The 22757-nt window shown below is 35.8% G+C and overlaps 1 protein-coding gene across 4 annotated transcripts in view; it reads left to right on the top strand.

The window, feature by feature from the left end:
* The window catches only part of MAN1A2 (mannosidase alpha class 1A member 2), a 187557-nt gene that overhangs the window by 112684 nt on the left and 52116 nt on the right, over nt 1-22757 (top strand). For all 4 annotated transcript variants that reach the window (XM_026483649.4, XM_057310338.1, XM_057310337.1 and 1 more), the window contains exons 7-8: nt 1355-1478; nt 6173-6266. In XM_026483649.4, the coding sequence (XP_026339434.1) occupies nt 1355-1478; nt 6173-6266 (218 nt within the window). The remainder of the gene's footprint in view (nt 1-1354; nt 1479-6172; nt 6267-22757) is intronic.

Genomic DNA, 22757 nt, shown 5'->3' with positions numbered 1-22757 from the left:
GTTGCCAGGGTGGTTGAGGCACGAGGGAAAAGAATCTCAAGACAGGAGGAAATTGCAGAGGAAAAGCCCAATAATTTATGTACCGATTTCTCTGAGGTTGTTGACTGATTCTACAATTTCATGGGGCAAGAGTCAAGGAAACCCAGCAGAAAACAGCAGATGGAGGCTCAAGGGCAAAGAAAAAAATTTAGTAGCTACATGGTACTGGAGAGGCAGAAGTTAGTGTTTAAGGCTGCCAAGGTGAAGGGCCCTTGGTAACACCTCAAGCTTCCAGCTGAGATCCCAGAGGGCACTTCCTAGAAGTAGCAGTAGAATGGAAATAGACTACCCTTAGCAAAAACAAACAAACAAAAAACCCCCCCAAAAAACAGACTACCCCTAGAAACCTGAGTAGTCTGCCTGTCCTCAGCTTGTGTTTCAGAAGAAACTTGACCTTTAGCAAGAATGTAATGCTCAAAGGGTCTATGCTATTTTCATTTATATAGTCTAGCTTCCGGTTAATTATGAGGCAGGTTGAAAAAAGGCAGGAGGATACCGTAGAGATAGATCTACACAAAAGAAATGTACGTAAGATTATTCACTGTGAAAGTTGTTATTAATAGCAAAATAATAGAAAAATGCTAAAGGACCACCGGCAGAGAATTGATGAATTATGTTGGTTCATTTACTTAATTTTTTACACAGGTCCTATCAGCATGTAGGGCAGGACAGTTCTTTATTGTATGACACTGTACTGACCATTATTGAACATGTTACATCTTTGGCCCTAACACAATAAATGCTAATTGCACCTTCAAGGTTTGATACAACTCGGAATGCTCTCCCACACACATTTTCATATGCCTCCAGGGTGAGGCATTCCAATTGAAAATCATTAATATCATGGAATTCTGTGCAGCTGTAAAAAAAGAAAATTGTTTATGAACGGATATGGAAAGTCCACTGTAGTGCATCTTAAGAGAGTTAAAAGGCAAGATAACGAGCTGTATGTGTACTTTGCTATATTTTGTTTAATAAAGGAAGAAAATAATATATATTTGGATTGCTTATATGTGCATAAAATTTTTGTAGTCATACATAAGAAACTAACGAAAGTGATTATCTGTGGGGCCTGATGGGGTGAAGAGAGATGAGATTTCTGGGGTGAAATATATTTACTGTATACTTTTCTATATTGCTTTGATTTTTAAAACATTACATATTCAGAAAAATTTTAAATAATAAACTGTTAGATATAAATAAGCTGTTGTGTTACATACCATAATTTCTCAGAGAATGAAAGTTTAAGTATTCGTTAAAAAAATGTTTTGGTCTTTTTCCAATTCTGTCTCCTTTTACCTTTGTTTTCATTCAGTGGAGTAGGGCGAAACTGGGGCTGGGCATCTGCAGGTAGCAGCATTCTTGCTGAATTTGGTACACTGCATATGGAGTTTGTCCACCTCAGCTACTTGACAGGGGACCCAGTTTACTACAAAAAGGTGAGTTTTCTTGCCTTCTTTTCTTTGATTATTATAAAAGGGTTCTTTAAGATTTACCAAAAGACTTGATTCATGCTTGGAAAATATTCACCTTTCTAGAAATGTATTTATCAGGACTCTGGCCTTTTTTTTTTTTTCTTTTCAAATTATCTAAAGAAATGTCCTTTCTATTTAAAATATTTGCTGTTATTTGAGAAGTTGTAACCACTAGTAGGTTTTCAAAAATTCCATTCTATTCAGCACTGTGTTGCAGTGTTCCTATCCATCCTGGTAAGACAAGAAAAGCAAAATGAACAAAAAGTTAAAAAAAGAATTGGATTGAAAAGGAAGAAAGAAAAGAGTAATTATGTATAGATTACATGATTATTTACCAAAAATATTAAGATAATCTGTATTTAAATTATTAAAAATAAGAGCATGTATAGTTTTGAATAAAAGATCAATATAGATATGAAACATCAACAGCATTTCTCTGCACCAGCTACAACCAGCAAGAGATTATCACTTTCCAAAAACATGTGTGGTAGGAACAAGAGTTTAAGTTTCCTGCAAATAAACCTAACAAAACATAAATGAAGTTCAAAACAATTAAATGACACTGAAGAGGACCTAAATAAGCAGAGAGGTATGTTATGTTAGAGCTAAAGAATATCATAAAAATTTTAGTCTTCTCCAGATAGATCTGTAACATCAACTCAATGCCAGTCAAAACTCCAATGGCTTCTTTTACAAAAATGAAACTCGATAAGACCCTTGTAGAATTTATATAGAAGAGAAAAACGCAAGGCACTCCTGAAGAAAAACATGTGGAATGGGTTTGTATTGCCCAGTTTTCGACACTCACAATGAAGTATTGGTGCATAAGACAAATAGACTGATGAACAGAATAAGCATTCCTTAAATAGATCTGTGTATATGTGGAAACATTATGATAAGGGTAGCATGGTAGATTATAACAATTCTAGGAGCATTAAAGGCTTATATATTTTTTAAAGATTTTATTTATTTATTTATTTGACAGAGAGACAGCCAGCGAGAGAGGGAACACAGGCAGGGGGAGTGGGAGAGGAAGAAGCAGGCTCCCAGCGGAGAAGCCTGTTGTGGGGCTTGATCCCAGAACGCCGGGATCATGCCCTGAGCCGAAGGCAGACGCTTAACGACTGAGCCACCCAGGTGCCCCTAAAGGCTTATATTAAAAGACAAATGTAGTAAAGTTTAAAATACATATGCCCTGTGGCCCAGCAGTTCCACTCTGATATGTGCATTTACATCATGTACATAGAAGCATTGTATTAGCATTTTATATAATAAAATTCAATGCAGCAGTAAAATATAAAGGAATTACAGTTACATTTATCAGTTAAAATAATATGATAGTGGGTGCCTGGGTGGCTCAGTCAGCTGAGCATCTGATTCTTGATTTCAGCTCAGGTCATGATCTCAGGGTTATGAGATTGAGCCCCGAGTTGGGCTCTGCACTGGACACAGGAGCCTGCTTGAGATTCTCTCTCCCTTTCTCTCTGGCCCTCCCCCCAACACCTCTCTCTCTCTCCTTCCTCAAAAAAAAAAAAAAAGAATATGATACAACTTTAAAAAAAACATTCAACACAAGCAGAACTGAATAATATACTTTGTTTAGGGATTCAGACATGATTTCAGTAAAGACAATGTTGCACATAAAATTCAGGCCTGTGAATACAGCCAGGACAAAGACAGTGATGTGTGAATGCATAAGCAGAGCAGCAAAGGTGTTTATAGTGTTGTATTTCTTAGATTGGGATGTGAGTGGAATCTCTATATAGTCCTTTCTGTGTATGAACTATTTCATCAATTGAGAAGAATTTTCAGGTAAAGACAGCAGTGGAGCCAGACCACAGAATTTTTCCTTTTCTGATGTGATGAATAATAACAACAAAAATAGTAAATAAAGACCAGCAAAAATTCATGAACAGCAATGAAAGGAGGAAAGGCTGTAGTCTCCTGTCACTAGCGTGTGACAGCCAAAAAAAAAAGTAAGAAATTTCTGGTAAGGTACTTAAGTCTGTTTCTCAGCTTGTCCTGAATCCTCACTGGGCAAAGAAAGCAAGTCAACAAATTCCTGGTACTTCCATTAATCTCACAGAGGAGACCAGTGCCGGGGGTGTTAAGTAATACAACTGTCCACAGCTCAAGGGGGGGTTCTCACCTCTATCCTTCTTGAACACTAGTACTCCAGATCTCAAATTGCATCCAGTGGGGAGAAATAACCCCCCTCCCCAGATGCACAGTAGAAAGGAATTCAGGGACAGCTCAGCTGTGCCATATCAAATCAAAGTCCAGGACAGAACCATCCCCATTCATTGTGAGCAAGATGAAAAGGGAAAGCATGGCAAGTACGCAAACAATGCACTGCAACATGGTGGTAACAAAAGCATGGTGATAAATAGCATGTAAAAGACTGACAGAGAACCCCGTTTCAAATTTTATAGAGTCACTGTGAGTAATTTATACGATAATAGCAATTGCACTCAGTAAAATTAGAACTCAAAACAAATCATAAAATGAAACAAAAAGATTGTGTAACTGAACATTGAGACCTTAAACATTACATTTCTGTAATGAATACATAAATGAAAAACAGCAAAACTGTACATAATTGAAAACCAATTTACTGACATGGAATAAAAGCAAGAGACAATCATAGTGGAAACGAAGAAGAAGCATAAAGAGTTTAAAAAGGTGCTGAATTTGCGCAATGAAGATCATCTAGCACAGTATTTCTGAAGTGGAGGATCTAACACATAGGAATCCCCTAAAAGTGACAGGAAGGAGAAACAGAACTGTAAACTCCATTTTTAACAGAATTAAGAGATACTTGATATATTACATCACAAAATAGCAAGAAAGGTTGGCATAAGCCATCAAGAGCAGAGAGGTTTGGGAATTAAGAGAGGATATTTTTGGCTGTAGATTTCAAAAATAAAAAGGCAGTAGAGTACAGTTCTCCAAAATCAGTGGTATGTTTTGAGGTACAAAACCAGAGTCCTCCTGAGCAACATTGAGAACAGGCTCATGGGCTGGTGGTGGGTGCTTCTTTGGACCCCACTAAACATGGTATGTCGAGAAGCTGGAATAACAGAATTATGAGGAAATTTTGGTGAGGGAAGAGAATGATTGACAGATTTTCTTTTATGAACAGTGCTCCATGGCTGGTGTCAGTTATCTGGGGAGAAGCAAAGGCATCTAGACTCTCCGTGGCCTTTTATGTCAAAACTCTGTGTGAATAGCTGGTTCAGGGAAAATAGTAGTGAGTAATTCATCAAAAAAGAACAAGCATACAATTTATACAAAGATATTACTGGGGGGGGGTAGGAAGGAACATGATATATAAGTGATGACCAAAAAATACCTCCCAGAAAATAGCAGTTAAATCCTGACCAAACATCACCATGAGAGGGAAGATGGTGGAGCCCTTCTCTTTGTAAATCAAGTGTATCAACAGAAATACAGGTGCTCAGAGACAATAAGATGTGCTGTCAGTAACAAATTACAAGAAAAAGTTATCACCAAAAATGAAGGCCAAATTGGAAGCAATACAAAGGAAGTGTTGAAAATATAGTGATGGACTTAGAAGACAAAATTGAGACAAGCTAGTAAAGGTATAGACATTAGAAAAGAGATGGATAAAAAGATTCTGAGAGGAAATGATAGATGTGGAAGAGGCAGAGAGGATTCAATGTGTGCATAGTTTTTAGAAGACAAAAGTGCAATTTTTCATTTTTTTTAACAGCATCATTTCAAACTGACTAATTCACGGAATTATTCAGATTGAGATTGTTGTACGTAGAGCTGGTCTCAGCCTTGAAAGAACAGAGGGAACACAGCATCTGTGACTCCATTCCTAAAACCGCCTGATGCCAAAGTCCAGCCAAAGGAAAGGTGACTGGAACCTTGTCGTCAAAGGGTGCATTCTGTGCTCAAGGCCAGAAATAGTGAAGTTGATGTTTCCCCAAGTCACATACACCAAGCAGTTATCCTTCAGATGTAAAGAGAACATTCTCAAATAAGAGTACCAGGAATAGAATACATTTGTGCCTTTTTTGGGTTTTGACAAAACCCATCCAATCTATGGGTTAATGCAGATAAAGTCCTTAGAAAAGTTTCCAGCTTTTTAGTATATTTTATGATTTTTTTCTTTCTTAGCGTTAGGGAGATCTTTTAGGGATCAGAATTTTTGGAATTTTAGGAATTTAGGGAAATCTATTGTGGAATCAATATTTAGAGTTCAGCAATTTAGTTTACTTTTTCGTCTATTAAATTCAAATTTATTATAAATGTTTTTATGTTTCCATTTCTATGAAATTATTTCTGTGCTTATATTTAGATATGTGCATGGTGAATATGTCTGAAATGATGTTTATCACTGATGTTTCTGAGGACTATTTCTGGATAGTAAAATGTTGGCATTTAAATTGTTTTTTCTCTGTGCTCTTTTCTTCATGTTTTTAATTGTTGGTTAATCTTTAATGATCGTATATCATCTTGTAAAAATAATGAATCAATTATAAAGTAAAAGCCTGTCCTGACCACCACATATACAGAAAAAGGCAGGGGTGATGGTGTAGTTTCTGAGTAAGGAAGACCCACAAAGCCTAGATTAGTATAAAGCCTTGATGACATTGATTTTATTAATTGCATTCTTTATTTGTGTTAAGGTAATGCACATTAGGAAACTGCTTCAGAAGATGGATCGTCCAAATGGTCTTTATCCAAATTATTTGAACCCAAGAACAGGTCGCTGGGGTCAGTGTAAGTATTTCTAGTACAGCTGATGCTTTGTTGAAAGGTTCGTCTGAACACTTGCTTGATGTGGTGAAAAGTATACTACATGTAGGGTTAGACTCCCTCAGTGTCAAACTCTGTGATCTGCTAGTGCTGTTACCTTTGACAAATTTCTCGTCTTTCTGTAGCTTCAGTTTTTCTACTTGTGAATGCAAACACGAATAATCTGTGTCACAAGCAGTATTTTACTTCATGTGTATACAAGTACTTGTTAAAATATAGTGCGGTCTTTGCAAAGGGTTGCCTCTATTTATAAGCCATATCTTCATGTAAATAAGAGCATTGCTTGGGATAGGTATTTGTTAAAGGAATATGAAGAACAAATGAGAATCTTAAATGATTAGAAGGGAGGGCAGTTGCTCTTGTGAAAGCTTTGTCCAGTCATTTTAACAGAAGATATCAGGGTCTTTTATTTATCAGGCTCTGTGCTAAGTTCTTGGATGAAACTGGAGATGGGGAAAGACCACATAGAACTTGGTCGGATTTCAGGGAGCTCCCATGCTAGTAGGGTAAGCAGACACCCTTAAATATAGTTGAAATAAGATATGATAAATGATACAGTAGAGGCATGTACCAGTTGTGATGTGAGACTGGCAGAAGTGACTTCCTCAGTGAGGAGAAAGTATTTTGTTTGGGGAGAGGGTGATCTTCTTATTAGAGCTTTAGAATTGATCTTTGAAGGAATAGATTTTTAAAAAATAATAATAAATATTTGGAAATATGGAACATAAAGAATTGAAATAAAATATGGGTTTATGAGTGGTATTCTCTCTTAAAAGATAGGAGAACTGGTAGAAATACTAGAAGGTGTAACTTTGCCCCTAGTATAACATGTTTGGGTTATTTTTGAGACTAATAAAATCATAATGAAATAGTAAAAAAGAGGTGAAAATAACAATCACTTAATCTGTCAGAAATTATGCTGGTGTTTGCTACCAAGAGTAGGAAAACATTTGTCATGGAATTTAGGGGGCTCCTCTCAAGGAAATTGTCCTTTATTTTGTGAAAGAGAAGCAGGTTGGTCAATACAGTTGTGTCTTTCATGACTCTGGAAATAGATCTCAATCTTTGGTTCCTCTTATGTACTTTTTTGAAGTTCTTTACATGTAGCTTATTTTTCTCTTTATTTTGAGGAAAATACAAGGGCATACTAGACTGAGTGAAAATGATACTTTTTGGAAAAAACGGAAGCCCAGGGGCAACATTTCTAAAATATAAAAATATACTTTCTTATTCCAGATGAGGATGGCTGGTTTGGATGTCTGCTTCATAATTTGGGTGAATTTTATTGTACACTTCACCCCCTAGAGTTTTATTAAGATTTGGGAATATTCTAACAGGAAAAAATTATGTTCAATCTTTCTTTATGTCATATGCTGGTATATAGTCTGTAAGGTAAAACTTAAATTTAACTGTAAAAAATAACAATATGAAAATACTAAAAAGTGGGTTTTTTTTATAATCAGGAAAGCCTTCTCTGTAAAGAAAAAGATTATCAGTGTTTACCACATATAAACATTAATCTCTAACATTTTATAACAAAGGCAAATAACTAGCTAAGGAAATACATTTGAATGTATCTGGAAAACAGAGCTTTCATATCCTCTCTCTATCAAGAACTCTTATAAGATCGTAAGAAAAAAGATGATCATCTCAGTAAAAAAATACACTGAGAAAAGTTGGTTCATGAAAAAACCAGAACACAAATGGAAATACGCAGATGTTCATGTTTAACCCTAAAAGCGGCGTTACTACGGATGACTAGCACGTGCAGACAGAGTAATGTGATACCACCCTCCTTCTGTACGCACCGGTGCGGCGCTACCGTAGTAGAACTTGCAAACACTACCAGCTTGGCATCCTATTTGTAGCATCTCCATAGACTGATCACCAGAGACCTTTGTGCCTCTCTTGTCCCACTTCACCACCACCCTAATCAAATCAATGCAGCTTTTATTTGATTTATTTTATTGAAGTGTAGTTGACATCCAATACAACAATATAATACAGTTGACTTTTGGACAACGTGGGGGTTAGGGGCAGTGACCACCCGCATAGTAGAAAATCCCCGTGTAACTTTTGACTCCCCACCCAAAAACTTAACTACTAAGAGCCTGCTGTTGACTGAAAGCCTTACTGAAAAACATAAACAATTGATTAACACATATTTTGTGTTATATTCTTATACAAAAAAAAAATAGCTAGAGAATATATTAAGAAAATCGTAAGGAATAGAAAATAAATGTACAATATTATACCTCGTTGAAAAAATCTGCATGTAAGTGGACCATGCAGTTCAAACCCATGTTGTTCAAGGGTCAGCTGTCACCTGTGTTCGTTTCAGGTATACAACATAATGATTCTTGATGCAACTTTTAAACAGAAGACACTATTCTTTATCCATTAAATTAATAAGGGAATGGACACATCCCTGTACCCGGAGCTTCAAAAAGTATGAAAATTTGTATGCCATTTGAACCTGTGACTCATTTCTAGGTATTTATTCCAAAGAAATTTGCACAGCTATATATATATATATATAAAGTTTATTTTACTGTGCCTTTGATAAAATAGGAATATGGAAACATTCTAAAGCAGTCTTGTCTAGTAGAATTTTCTGTGATGAGGAAAATGTTCTATATATGTCCTGTCTGTACAAGCGTCACTAACCATGTATGGTGTTGAGCATTGGAAATGTTGTTGGTGTGGTTGTAGAACTGCATGTTAAATTTTATTTACTTTTAATTAATAACTTGTGCTTAGTGCCTACTGCAGTTTTAAACATCCTGTGAAAGAGATTTGGTTAAATAAATTATAGTACCTTCAGATGTAATATACTATGCAGCCATTAAAAATTATGTTACAGAATACTTGACATAGATAAATATATGTTATTTGTGTTTTTTCCTTAATGTTTGTTTTTATTTTCTTCTTTTTGTTTTTCTTTATTAATCTAAATTTGACATAATGAACATCTATCACTTTTGGAGTAAGATTAAAAACATTTTTAAAGCAGTTTTATTGAGATATAACCCATATATCATGTAATTCACCCAAAGTATACAATTCAATGGTTTTTAGTATCCACAGTGTTTTGTAACCATCACCAACATCAATTTTAGAAGATTTTCATTAACCCGCCCAAAGAAATCCTGTGCCATTTAGCTATCACGAACCTATTTGCCAGTTCTCCCACTCCTTGCAGCCTTAAACAACCATTAAGATTTGGGAATATTCTAACAGGGGAAGAAATGTCTCAATAAATTTGCCTGTTCTGAACTTTTTGTATAATCACATATTATGTGGTCTTTTGTGATTGGCTTCTTTCATTTAGCAAAATGTTTTAAAGATTCTTCCATATTATAGCATGTATCAATATTTGGATTTTTTTAATGCCTGAATAATATTCCATTTTGTGGATCTACCACTGTTGTTTATCCGTTTATCAGTTGATGACTGGGTTGTTTCTACTGGGTTTTTTTTTTTTTTTCACTATTATTCCTTTTTTTAAATTGATTTGTAATTGACATACAATATTATGTTAGTTTCAGATATACAACATAGTGATTCTCTATTTTTATACATTACAAAATGATCACCTTGATAGGTCTAGTTACCATCTGTCACTATACAAAGTTATTACAATATTATTGACTGTATTCCCCACGCTGTGCATCATATCCCCATGACTTGTTTATTGTATAACTGGCTGTTTGTACCTCTTAATCCCCTTCACCTATTTCTCCCATTCACCCAACTCCCTCCCTTCTGGCAACCACTAGTTTGTTCTCTGTATCTATGAGTCACTTTTTGTTTTGTTTGTTTTGATTTTTAGATTCCACATATGAGTGAAATTATGCAGTATTTGTCTTTCTCTGTTTGACTTATTTCACTTAGCATAATACCCTCTGGGTCCATTTATATTGTCACAAATGGCAAAATTTTATTCTTTTTTTATGGCCGAGTAATAGTCCGTTGTGTGTATGTGTGTGTATGCATGCACCACATCTTCTTTATTCATCTGTCAGTAGACACTTAGGTTGCTTCTATATCTCGGTGATTGTAAATAATGCTACAGTGAACACAGGGTACATACATCTTTTTGAATTAGTATTTTTTTTTCCTTTGGATAAATACCCAGAAGAGGGATTGCTGGATCATATGGTGGTTCTATTTTTAATTTTTTGAGAAATCTCCATACTCTCTTCTATAGTGTTGCACCAATTTACAGTCCCACCAACAATGCACAACGGCTGTTTTCTCCACATCCTTGCCAACACTTGTTATTTCTTGTCTTTTTGAGAATAGCCATTCTGACAGGTGTGAGATGGTATCTCATTATGGCTTTCATTTGCATTTCCTTGCTGATTAGTGATATTGAGCATCTTTTCATGTGCCTGTTGGCCATCTTTATATCTTCTCTGGAAAAATGTCTACTCGGGTCCTCTGTGTATTTTTTAATTGTGTTATTTGTTTGTTTGTTTTGTTACTGAGTTGTATCAGTTCTTTCATGTGTTTTGGATATCAACCTCTCATCAAATATATCACTTGCAAATATTTTCTCCCATTCATAGGTTGCCTTTTCATTCTGTTGGTGCTTTCCTTCACTCTGCACAAATATTTTTAAATAAAAAGAGAATGTCATCTTCCACATCAAAATCTTAGAATACTGAATTCTCACTGTTTGAGAATTGCTAGCCTTTGAAATGATGAACAGTAGAGCATTGACAGTATCTTAATTATTAAAAATAAAACTTCTCATTAAATAAACAGTATAATGAAAACTGGATAGTTACATGGAAAAGAATGAAATTGGGCCCTTACCTTATATCATATATAAAACTTAGCTCAAAATGCATCAAGCACTCTAAATTTAAGAATGAAAATTATAAAACTCTTAGGAGAAAACAGGGACAGATCTTCATGACCTTGGATTTGGCAATGGTTTCTTCAGAAGCAGAGGCAACAAAAGAAAAAATAGATAAATTGGATTTTATTAAAATTAAAAACTTGTGTGTCAAAGAACTATCATGATGGGGAGACAACCCACAGAATGAGAGAAAATATTTTCAGATCACATGTCTGATAAAGGTTTAATATCTAGAATATATGAAGAACTTCTATAACTCAACAACAAAAAGATGGTTAAAAAATGGGCAAAGAACTTGAATAGACATTTCTCCAAAGAAGATACGCAAATGGAAAATTAAACACGTGAAAAAGATGCTCATCATCATTAGTCACTAGGGAAATGCAAGTCAAAAGCCCCGTGAGATTCCTCTTCACACCTACTAGGACGGCTATAATCAAAAGACAGAAAATATGTGTTAGCAGAGATATGCAGAAACTGAAACCATTGTACATTGCTGTTGGGAATGTAAAATGGTGCAGCCGCTGTGAAAAACAATTTGGTAGTTCCTCAAAAAGTTAAATGTAGAATTCCGTACAGTCCAGCAGTTTAACTCCTGAGTACATACCCTAAAGATTGGAAAACAGGGACTCAAGTAGATACTTGTATGCTAATGTTCCCACAACATTATTCACAGTAGCCAAAAGGTAGAAATAACTAAAGTGTCTGACAGATGAATAGACGAACAAAATGTGGTCTATCCATATGATAGAATATTATTTAGATAGAGTATTATTTAGCTGTGAGAGGAGTGAGGTTTCTGACACATGCTGCAACACAGATGAACCCTGAAACCATCCTGATACATGAGAAAAGCCAGTCACAAAAAGGACAAATACTGTATGATTCCACTTTACCAAATCTAAAGTAGTCAAATTCATACAGATAGTGAATCAGAGGTTGAGACTTAGGTGAAAGGGGAATGGAGAGTTACTACTCCATAGGTACAGAGTTTCTATTTGGGATGGTCAGAAGTTTTGGAAATAGTGATAGTTGTACAACATTGTGAATGTAATTAATGCCACTGAATGGTACATTGAGAAAATGACTAAAGTGGCAGCTTTCATGTTACATATATTTCAGCACAATTAAAATATTGCAATAAAATAATTCCTTCTTCCTTGTTTTTTTTCTCACAATGAATTTAAATTACTTTTTCAGAATATATTCACTCTTAGCAGTTGTTAATTTTGAGAATGTTACAGAAAGAGCTAGTCACTGGTTATCTTGGCAAGGGGCTTTAAAATCCTAGGGAAGCTATCCTGATATCCTTTTAGCAGCTGTAGTCTTGACTAAATTGTGCAATTTGTTCTTTTTAATGTTTTTGTATATTTTATATCAGCTTCTGAAAAGTATATCAGATCCATTATTATCTTTGAGCACTATACATCTGTCATATCTATAAATAGTCTGCAAAACAAACAGTGAATTGAGCTGAAATTTAACAATCCAGCTTTGGCTAACTGTATTGTAATTAGAGTAATGGTAATGTCTGTGACATGCACATAGCAATCACAAGAGAATAATTACTGGTAATTACCTTCAGGAAAAGTACTTGGCAACAGATATAAAAGAATATAGTAAAGAATCTAGATTTAAAGGCATATTATTAATATTTTCTCCCTTTTTTCCCTTTGTTTTTTCACTAGTTTTCTAAGCACAGTGCTTAGCCTATGCTATTTAATGACTAAAGTGAAGAAAATATAGGAAATTGGTCATCACTGATTCATTATGTTTTATACCACTAAATTAAAAAATTATAGAAAAAACAAGGACGGGTATAATATTTGGAGTTAGAAAGACTAACCCTGGCTTTCCTGCTTAATAATTTAACATAATAATGTAGACGAGTTATTTAACTTCTCCATGCTTTTGTTTCTTCATGTGTTCTAATGGACTTATTTAATAGGATGGTCATGTAGGTCATATTTATGAGGTACTGTGTTTGAAAATGTTTCATAAACCATGACATACAAATACTAGCTTCTAGAATTTCCTATAAGAATGCCTCAAGAAATAGCTTCTGTTAGAAACTTGCCATTAACTTCATAACGTGCTGAGACAGATCATATGAATCATTGCTGTTTAGTAGTGCTTTATAATGTGTTATCATTTTCTGCGTCTCCAAAGGACCTTGGGGTGACATGGTTCATCAGATTTGACACTGGGGCAGGCATGATTCAGTGGTTTCAGTAAGAAAGTCAGACTACTGGGTGATAAATTCCATAGTTACCATGGATCTCAGGCCTCTGCTGCTTATTCATTTATTAAGCATATAATCTTCTACTAGAGCAACAGTATAGAAGAGCTGGAAAGAGAACTTATTGTCCTAGTACTCAGGTAACTTACAATGAAATCTGTAAACCCTGGCAATAATTCACAGACCTAAACAACATTTCCCCTAAACCATGGGGACAAAGACTTTTGCCTTTCCCTGCTATTTACCCTGTTATTTCACCTCCTTTAATTCTGTTATGTCTTTGCTATCTTGTTTTCTTTCCTGCTTATTTCTTAATCCCTTTCTATAGATCTGTATTATACCCAGAAATATGTACGGGGCCAGTGCAAAATAGAAAATGTCACATGTTATTTTAATGACTCTTTCTTCTAGAAGTGACATGCTCCAAAAGTACCATTTGTATTCTTTAATCACTCTATGCAAACTCGCATGGCTCAAATCCATTTCATATGTTGGTAATTCACAAGTGTATACTCCCAATCTCTGGATTTCCACATGTCTGATTGCCTGTTTGTCATATCCGTTTAGATATCCATTTAGCACCTCCAATTTGACATGTCCCCAGTTCAGACTCATTCTTTAAACCGTTTCTCCTCCAGTATTACTAGTTTCAATGAGGAGCGCCATTGTTCCCCCATTTGCCCAGCCAGAAATCGAGATGTCATCTGTGATATCTTTCTTCACTTACTTCAGTAAACACTTGATAGGTATCAAACTTAAGGAATATAGTATTGTCAAGAAAGATCACTTGATTATTTTAAGATGTTAATAAATATTTAAATGCTAAGGGTAGAAATTGAAGATTAAAACTAGCCAAGATGGGGAGGATTTCTGAGAAGGAAGCAGAAGTGGTTAGGGTCCAGAGCATGATAGAGTATGTAGAGAAGTAATATTTCTTCCTCTTTAACAAGGAAAAGGAACAGATAACTTGATAGATGGGGGTGCAGAAAGTTGATAGATTTTTGGGGTTCCCTCTCTCCCCCGTCAATGGTTTGTGTTCTTTTCTGTGAATTAGGTGGCATGATGGTGTGCTGAGAGTAGGAAGAAGGTAGAGCAGTAGAAGACTTTTGAAGAAGAGATTTCAAATACCTGCTTTAAGGAATGGGAAAGAGCGGTAATCAAAAAGTCATACTAAAGTTGACAAGCAATGTTGAGGTTCTCATTCTTGGGGAAAACTGGGAGTTTGAGGATAATAGTAGAGCAGACTGACATTTGGGCTAATGTTTTTACTGGTTGGGTGCAACAAAACAATGGAACAAGAATCCTGAATATTTGGACAGGAGAATTGCCTGTTGCTTCTTTTCCTATCCAGCCTAGACAGCATAGGATTCAAACCAATATGGAAATACTTGAGTACCTTCTCTTTTATCTGTCCTACAAATCCCAAAACTGTATCAACCCAGCCGTCTACCTTTCCCATTCATATACTCAGCTGAGCATTGCTGATGAAAATCATCAGTAGTACAGGCTGAAGTCACTATAAATATATAATTTCCAATTCCAACTGGATCGTCAGTACCTCCGACAATTCTTTAACTTCGATCAGTTTACTTCTGTTCCTTACTCTCCCCAAGTCTTCTTTATAAGCCTCCTGTCCATCCCCAACTCACTTTTGACCATTTCCTTATTTTCAATTTCCTGAGCAATTGTAGTTTAGGTATATCTTTAGTAAAAAGTGTTTATGGATTATTTATAGAGATTTAAAAAAATTTTTTTAAATCCCAGTGTGACTCAGTATTTTAAAAAGTGAGTTAAATTTGTTGGACTAATTTCAGGTATCCTTTTTGTTTTGTTTACTTGCTTTTTTAAAATAGCTTTATTAAGGTATAATTGACATAGAATAAATAGTACATGTTTAGAGTGTACATTTTGGTAAGTTTTTAAATAAATATAGGCCTAGGGAATCATCAAAATTATGATCCTATCTATCACCTCTAAAAGGTTTCCTCATCCCCTTTTATTATTCTTCTTTCATTCCCCTTCTCACTTCTTCCTCAAACAACTGCTGATCTGCTTTCTTACATCATAGATACATTTGCATTTTCTAGAACTTTTATAAATGGAATCCTTTATATGCATTCTTTATTTTTGTCTAGCTTCTTTCGCGGAGCATAATTATTTTGAGATTTGCCCGTATCGTGTATATCAGTAGTTCTGAGGAGCATGCTGCCTTGTGGAGCATCACAGTTTGTTTATCCACTCACCGGTTGATGGTCATTTGGATTATTCCCACTTTGGGATTGTTACAAATAAAGTGCTGTGAACAATGACCGACAAGCCTTCATGTTGACATATGTTCTCACTTTTCTTGAGTGCGTATATATCATATAGTAGATGTGTATTCTTTTTAAAAAAGACTGCCGATCTCTTTTCTGTAGTGGATATACCATTTTACATTCCCATCAGCAGTGTTCCTCCATATATGCACCAGCACTTGATATGCTCAGTCTTTTCATTTAGCTTTTTTTTTTTTTTTATTAAAGGTTTTATTTATTCGACAGAGAGAGAGACAGCCAGCGAGAGAGGGAACACAGTCAGGGGGATTGGGAGAGGAAGAAGCAGGCTCCCAGCGGAGGAGCCTGATGTGGGGCTCGATCCCAGAACGCCGGGATCACGCCCTGAGCCGAAGGCAGACGCTTAACGACTGAGCCACCCAGGCGCCCCATCATTTAGTTTTTCATTTTAGCTGATATGGTCAGTCTTTTCATTTTAGGTGTGTAGTGGTAATTCTTGGTAGCTTTAATTGTCACTTCCAAAATGACCAATGATGTTGTATGTCTTTTCATGTGCCACTCCCATCCATTTATCTTCTCGGTGAATTGTCTGATCAGACCGCTCCCCAGGTGCCCATTTTCAAATTGGATGTTTTCTCCCAGTCTTTGACTTGTCTTTTCATTCTCTTAGCAATGTTAAATTAAACAGCAAAGGATTCCAACTCTGAAGTTGAAGTCCATTTTATCAGTCTGTTCTTTACATAAAAGAATATATCATATCTAAGAAAGCTTTGCCTAACCCAGGATCACAAAGATTTCCTCCTATGTTTTCTTCTAAAAGTTTTAGAGATTTAGGTTCTATATTTAGGTCTGTGATCTGCCTTGAGTTGATTTTTATATAGGTATCACAGTTCATTCCTCCCACCCTCCCTCCTTTCTTCCTTCCTTCCCTCCCTTCCTCCTTCCCTTCCTGGGTATCTAATTATTCTGGCTCCCTTTTGTTGAAAAGATTGTCTTTTCTCCACTACATTGTCTTTGCACCTTTGTCAGAAATCAGTTGTACATAAAGATATAAGTTTATGGTTTCTATTCTGTTCTGTTGATCTACTTATCTATTATTATGCCAATATCATGCTGTTTTAGTTATTATAGCCTGAAATCAAGTAGTGTTAGTCCGCTAGATTTTTTCTTTGAACTGTCTTGGTTATCTAGGTCCTTTGCATTTCCATATTAATTTTAGAATCACTGGTAGTTTTCTATAGAAAAGCCTGCTGGTATTTTGATTGAGAAGTCCATAGATGATTTGGGGGAATTTGACATCTTAACACTCTTTGACAGTTGATATCTTCCAGTCCATGAACAAATTATATGTATGTCTACATTTATTTAGGTATTCTTTTAATTTCTCTCAAAAATATTTTGTAGCTCACTGTGTACAGGTCTTACACATGTTTCACCAGATTTATCTGTAGATATTTCATATTGTTGATGCTGTTAAAAATGACATTTTAAATTTCAGTTTTTTATATTTTGTTGCTAATATATAGAAATAAAATAGATTTAGTATATTAAGCTTGTATCTGCAACCTGCTAACTTCTCTTTTTAGCTTTGGTAGCTTTTTTTTTTTGTAGATTCCATCGAATTTTCTTCATAGACAGTCATGTTATATCTAAGTAAACATAGCTTACTTCTTTATTTCTAGTATGAATGCCACTTATTTGAATTTAATTCATTTCTTTTTTGGTCTCATTGGACTTGCTATAGAGCCTATGGTGCAGTGTTGAAAAAAAAGTATGAAGGTGAACAGCCTTGTCTTGTTTCTTATCTTAGGGAAAAAGTATTTAGTCTTTTACTAAGTATGCTGCTAGCTGTAGGTTTTCTTGTAGATGCCCTTTGTGTATTTTTCCTGGTTTGCTGAGAGTTTTTATCAGGAACGGATGTCAAATTTTTTGTGTGTGCATCTATTTTCTTTTTTGGTTTATTGAATATAGTGAATTACATTGGTTGATTTTAAATGTTAAACCCGCTCTGCATTTCTAGAGTAAATCATACTACTCATGATGTGTATTAGCCTTTCAGTATTTCCTTGTAATTGATTTGTTAAATGAGAAATACTGCTCTGTAGCTCTTTTTTGTCTTTGTCTGGTTTTGGTATTATTACGATGCTGGCCTAAGAATGGGTTATGAAGTATTCCCTCCTCCTCAAAAGTTTGCGCAAAATTGATATTGTTTCTTCCTTAAATGTTTGATAGAATTTGCCAACATAACCATCTGGGCCCATAGTTTTCTTTTGGGAAGGTTTTTGGTTTGTTTTTTTGTTTTTGGGTTTTTTTTTTTTTTGGATTACAGCATTTTTATTGGAAGGTTTTTAAGTATAATTTCAATTTATTTGACAGATAGAAGGTTTGGTAATTTCTGTCTTCCAGAGAATTTGTCCATTTCATCTAGTTTTTTTAATTTATTGGCATAAAGTTGTTCATAATATTCCCTTATTATCCTTTTTAATATCTGTAGATTCTGCTTCATTGATTTTTGCCCTAATGTTTATTATTTGCTTTCTTTTACTTTGTGTTTAATTTGCCTTTCTTTTTCTGGCTTCTAAGGTGGAAGCTGAAGTCATTGATATGAAACCTTTCATGTTGTTAATTTCCCCTTTAGTACTGCTTCAGTGGCATCCCACAAATTCTGCCATGGTGTGTTTTCATTTTCATGTGGGTTTATAGTTATTATCAAATTTGGAAATTTTTTAGCCCTTATCTCTTCAAATAATTTTTCGGTCATACCTCTCCTTCAGAGATTTCAACTATATCCATGTATTAGGCCACTTAGTTCATAGATACTTTTTTTCTATCTTTCTGTTTTTCTTTTTCCCCTTTGTGTTTCATCTTGAATAATTTCTGGTGCAGTGCCTTCAGGTTTACTGACCTTTTCTTATGTATTGTCTGATCTGCTGTTAATCCCTTCCACTGTATTTGCTTGTCTCTAACACAGTAGTTTTCATCTTCGGAAGTTCAGTTTGGATCTTTTCATCTCTTCCTTGTCTCTGCTTACCTACTTGCACATAGGTAACACAGTTATAGTAACGTGGAATATTCTTCTCTGGTCATTCTACCATTTGTGTCAATTCTGGGTCATTTTGAACTGGTTCTTTATTTTCCTCATTTTGAGTGGTTTCTTTCCTGCCTCTCTGCATGCCTGGTAATCTTGGATTAGATGTCAGACAATTGTCAGTTTTATCTTGTTTGAGTGCCGGATATTTTTCTTTTCCTAGAAGTCGTCTTGAGTTTTTTTCTGGGATACAGTTAAGTTACTTGGAAATTGTTAGACCTTTTCCTGTCTTGATTTTATGATTTGTTAGGGACATCTGGTACATTGCTCAGTCTGGGGCTAATTATGTCCTGCATACTGTACTCTAATTGCCCATGAAGTATGAATTTTTCTCGTCTGGCTCATGGGAAGAGGCATTATTACCAGTAGGGTCTTTGTGAGCCCCAGGCAGTGTCCCCTCCCGTCCTTTCATGTAGTTCTTTTCCCAGTCTCAGGTAGTTTCCTCACATGTGTGTGCTGCTCAGTACTCTATTGTATACTCAGGGGAACCCTTTGCAGATATCTAGTTTCTCTTTCTGTGCAGGTCTCTTTTCTCTGGTTACCCTGTCTGTGAACCCTAGCTGCCTTGGACTTTCTGGACTGTGCCTTATTTTCTCCTCCCTGTGCTTCTGCCTGGAAACTTTCTTGAAGCAGTAATCTGGGGGCAGTCATAGGACTCACCTTGTTTATTTTCTGTATCTTACAGATCACTGTCCTTTATTGCCTGATGCTCAGTGTCAGGAAAACCATCATTTCATGTATATTGTTCAGTGTTTTTTGGCTGTTCTAGGTTACAGGGTAAACTGTTGCTTCATCCTGGTCCAAAACACAAGTCTTTTTCTAAGTCAGTTTCTTTTATCTTATTTTTGTGTGTGTGTGTTTATTATGCATTCTTAAAATATCCTTCCCCATGTTGCCTTATGTGTTTTGTTTCATTTTCTTTGTCTTTACTGGTTTCAAAATTAATATATACATTTTCATCTTTCCTAGATATTGCCCTTGAATTTTAACTTACGCTCTGATTATTTATATTTTTCTACTGACATTTAGAATTAATCATTCCTGGAGCTCTTCCCTCTGAACCAGATGAGAACTCTAGCATACTTTTATTGCTCCGTTGCCTAACCTCATCATAAACTTGTGGTTCAAAGTATTAATTTCTTTGTTCACTATTTCTCCTTGTATGTCCCATTCTATGCTTCGAGTTTTTAAAAATTATTCACAGAATACATTCTCTTCGGTAGTTTTTAAAAAGTTGGTCACCATACCCCTTTACCTCACTTCTACCTAGACGACCTTGCTTCCTAAGTCAAAGTGAAAGTAAAGATCTTTGTACAGAAGATCTCTTTACCTATAAGCTCATTTACTTAGTCACTGGGCTTTATCTCTGTTTTTCCAGTCTTAGAAGATCCTGGCCAGTATTTTTCCTTTGACCTGTATTCTGTATTCTATCCTCTTTCAACTTCTGAACTCTTTTTTGGTATTCCCATTGTGATTATACCATGTGTTAAATCTCCTGGTACCTTTCTCATTGCTAGTGACCCCTTCCCTCTGTTTCCTCTACTCTTCTTCATTGCCATAGCCCCTTCTAGCAGACACTCCACCTTTCTTCTTCCTATCATGATAAAGCCTTTTGAAGAAATGTTTATATTTGTTGGTTTTTCTTGTTTGCCTCTGTTCACTTCTTTTAATGCATTGCATTCTGGACTCTGCTTTCTGCCACTCGACTAAAAGCAATTTTTTATGTGGCCTAGCAGCTGTCCTATAGACTAGTCCAAAAACGACAGTGTATTAGCTACTTCTGTATAACAAACCACTCTAAAATTTAGTGACTGGAAAGAATGTATTATTTTTTAAAAATTTACAGGTTGGCTGAGATGTTCTGCTGGTCTTGTGTGGACTTACTCAGTGTGTCTCAGTGAGCTGGCAGGTTGTCTGGAGGCTGGCTAATCTAGCACGGCCCCACTCGGGGAGATTCAGCCCTACTCCCTGTGGTCTCTCACCATTTATCAGGCTATATACCGTGCTTATTTCCATGGCAGTAACAAGGTCCCATAAAAAGAAGTGGAGCACATGAGGCCTCTTGAGGGTTAGACTTGAAACTGGCACAATGTTACTTTTTACCACATTCAGTTAGACAAAGCAGGTATAAGGCCAGTCCACTTTAAAGGGATGGGAATTTGTTTCATATTCTTCTTCTCCTAGCTTCTTCTTTTTTTTTTTTTTTAAAGATTTTTTATTTATTTATTTGACAGAGATAGACAGCCAGCGAGAGAGGGAACACAAGCAGGGGGAGTGGGAGAGGAAGAAGCAGGCTCCCAGCGGAGGAGCCCGATGTGGGACTCGATCCCGGAACGCCGGGATCACGCCCTGAGCCAAAGGCAGACGCCTAACGACTGCGCTACCCAGGCGCCCCTCTTCTCCTAGCTTCTTAAATGTTCATATTCTTAGGAATTCTTCTTTTCCTTTCCATTTTTGCCTCACAGACCTCATCTCTTTTCGCAGGATGAACTGTGCCCTATATATCTGTGAAATATGAATCAGCAACTGGCAAACTAGGCTAGCCACTGACCTGCGTTTATATGGCCTACCAGTTAAAAATGTTTTTTTACATTTTGAAGGGCTTAAACAATCGTCATCAACAACAAAACAGAGGAGCATGTAATAAAGGCTGTATATTATCTGGCCCTTTACAGAAAAAATTACCCCTCCACCCCCACCCCTGATGTAAATCATCAGTATTTCATTACTGATTTTGCTTGGGATTTAAACTGATATGCCCCCCCCACCAGGTATAAGAGATTGGTTTCCTGGTTATTTGTAGGTATCTTAAACTCAGTAGGTACAAAATTGAGCTTATTATCTCTTCTTTAAGATTTATTCCTCATTGTGATTCCTTATTTCATCCATACTTTACATAGTCTGGCCTGTGCCAGAAACTTGACAGTCTGGCCTGACTCCTGTCGTATTGTTTTTACCTTCTTCTTCTTTTTTTTTTTTTTTTTTTTAAGATTTTATTTATTTATTTGACAGAGAGACAGCCAGCGAGAGATAGAGGGAACACAGGCAGGGGGAGTGGGAGAGGAAGAAGCAGGCTCCTAATGGAAGAGCCTGATGTGGGGCTCGATCCCAGGACTCCGGGATCACGGCCTGAGCCGAAGGCAGACTCTTAACGACTGAGCCACCCGGGAGCCCCTGTTTTTACCTTCTTAGTAACTCTAAAATCTGTTCCTTCATTTCTTCTTCCCTTTGGTTAATTTGGGCCTTCAGTTCTCTCCTCAGTTCAGTATCACCCTTATTGCCTCACCCTCCACGATGCTCTTTGTATGATCTAATCATCTTCTCTTGCACGTATAGTATGGTTTATTTGATGTATTGGGACTGAGAAATAGCTGTTAGCTTGTAGAGTGCCATTTTGATTTGGCTGTGTGCTGTAGGCCAGAATGTAATGGAATAAAGAGCAGGTAGGTGAGGAGAAAGAAGCAGGAGTAAATTTAAACTCTTTTAAGAGAAAAGAGGAACAGAGTTAGGTATTTGTTATTTTTAGAAAATACATTTTTACCACAGCCCCCTGAGTAGTTGAAATATTAAACCTGGATGCTGAGCTATGAGAAAATTAAATACTAAGGAAAACCTTAATATTAAAACGTTTGTGAATATTTCTGATAATTAAGATGAATGGAGTTTTGTAAGGTTTTTAAAATTATATTTCAGTGGGTATTTCATGTAAGCGGTTGAATATACTACAATTATAGACATCTTAGTATTGGGGAAATTAGGAAAGTTTAAAAATGTATACGTGTAAATTTTATTAAAGCTTGAAAGAATGAGTACTTAAGGTAGTTAATGCATTCATTCTGTAAAATTTTTTTTGTTGAACTTGTAAATATTATGTGTTGTGTTATGTATTACTATTTATTCCATAATTATTTGTTTTCCTAAACTGAAAAAGAGTGAGAGATTGTGAAAATGGAATCATTTTTTAAAAAAATGTGCTCCAATTCATTTT

This window comes from Ursus arctos, unplaced genomic scaffold (assembly GCF_023065955.2).
Source record: "Ursus arctos isolate Adak ecotype North America unplaced genomic scaffold, UrsArc2.0 scaffold_12, whole genome shotgun sequence".
In the NCBI taxonomy this organism is placed as follows: domain Eukaryota; kingdom Metazoa; phylum Chordata; class Mammalia; order Carnivora; family Ursidae; genus Ursus; species Ursus arctos.
The sequence above is the reverse complement of the archived record's forward strand: the minus strand, read 5'-3'. Positions and strand labels throughout refer to the sequence as shown.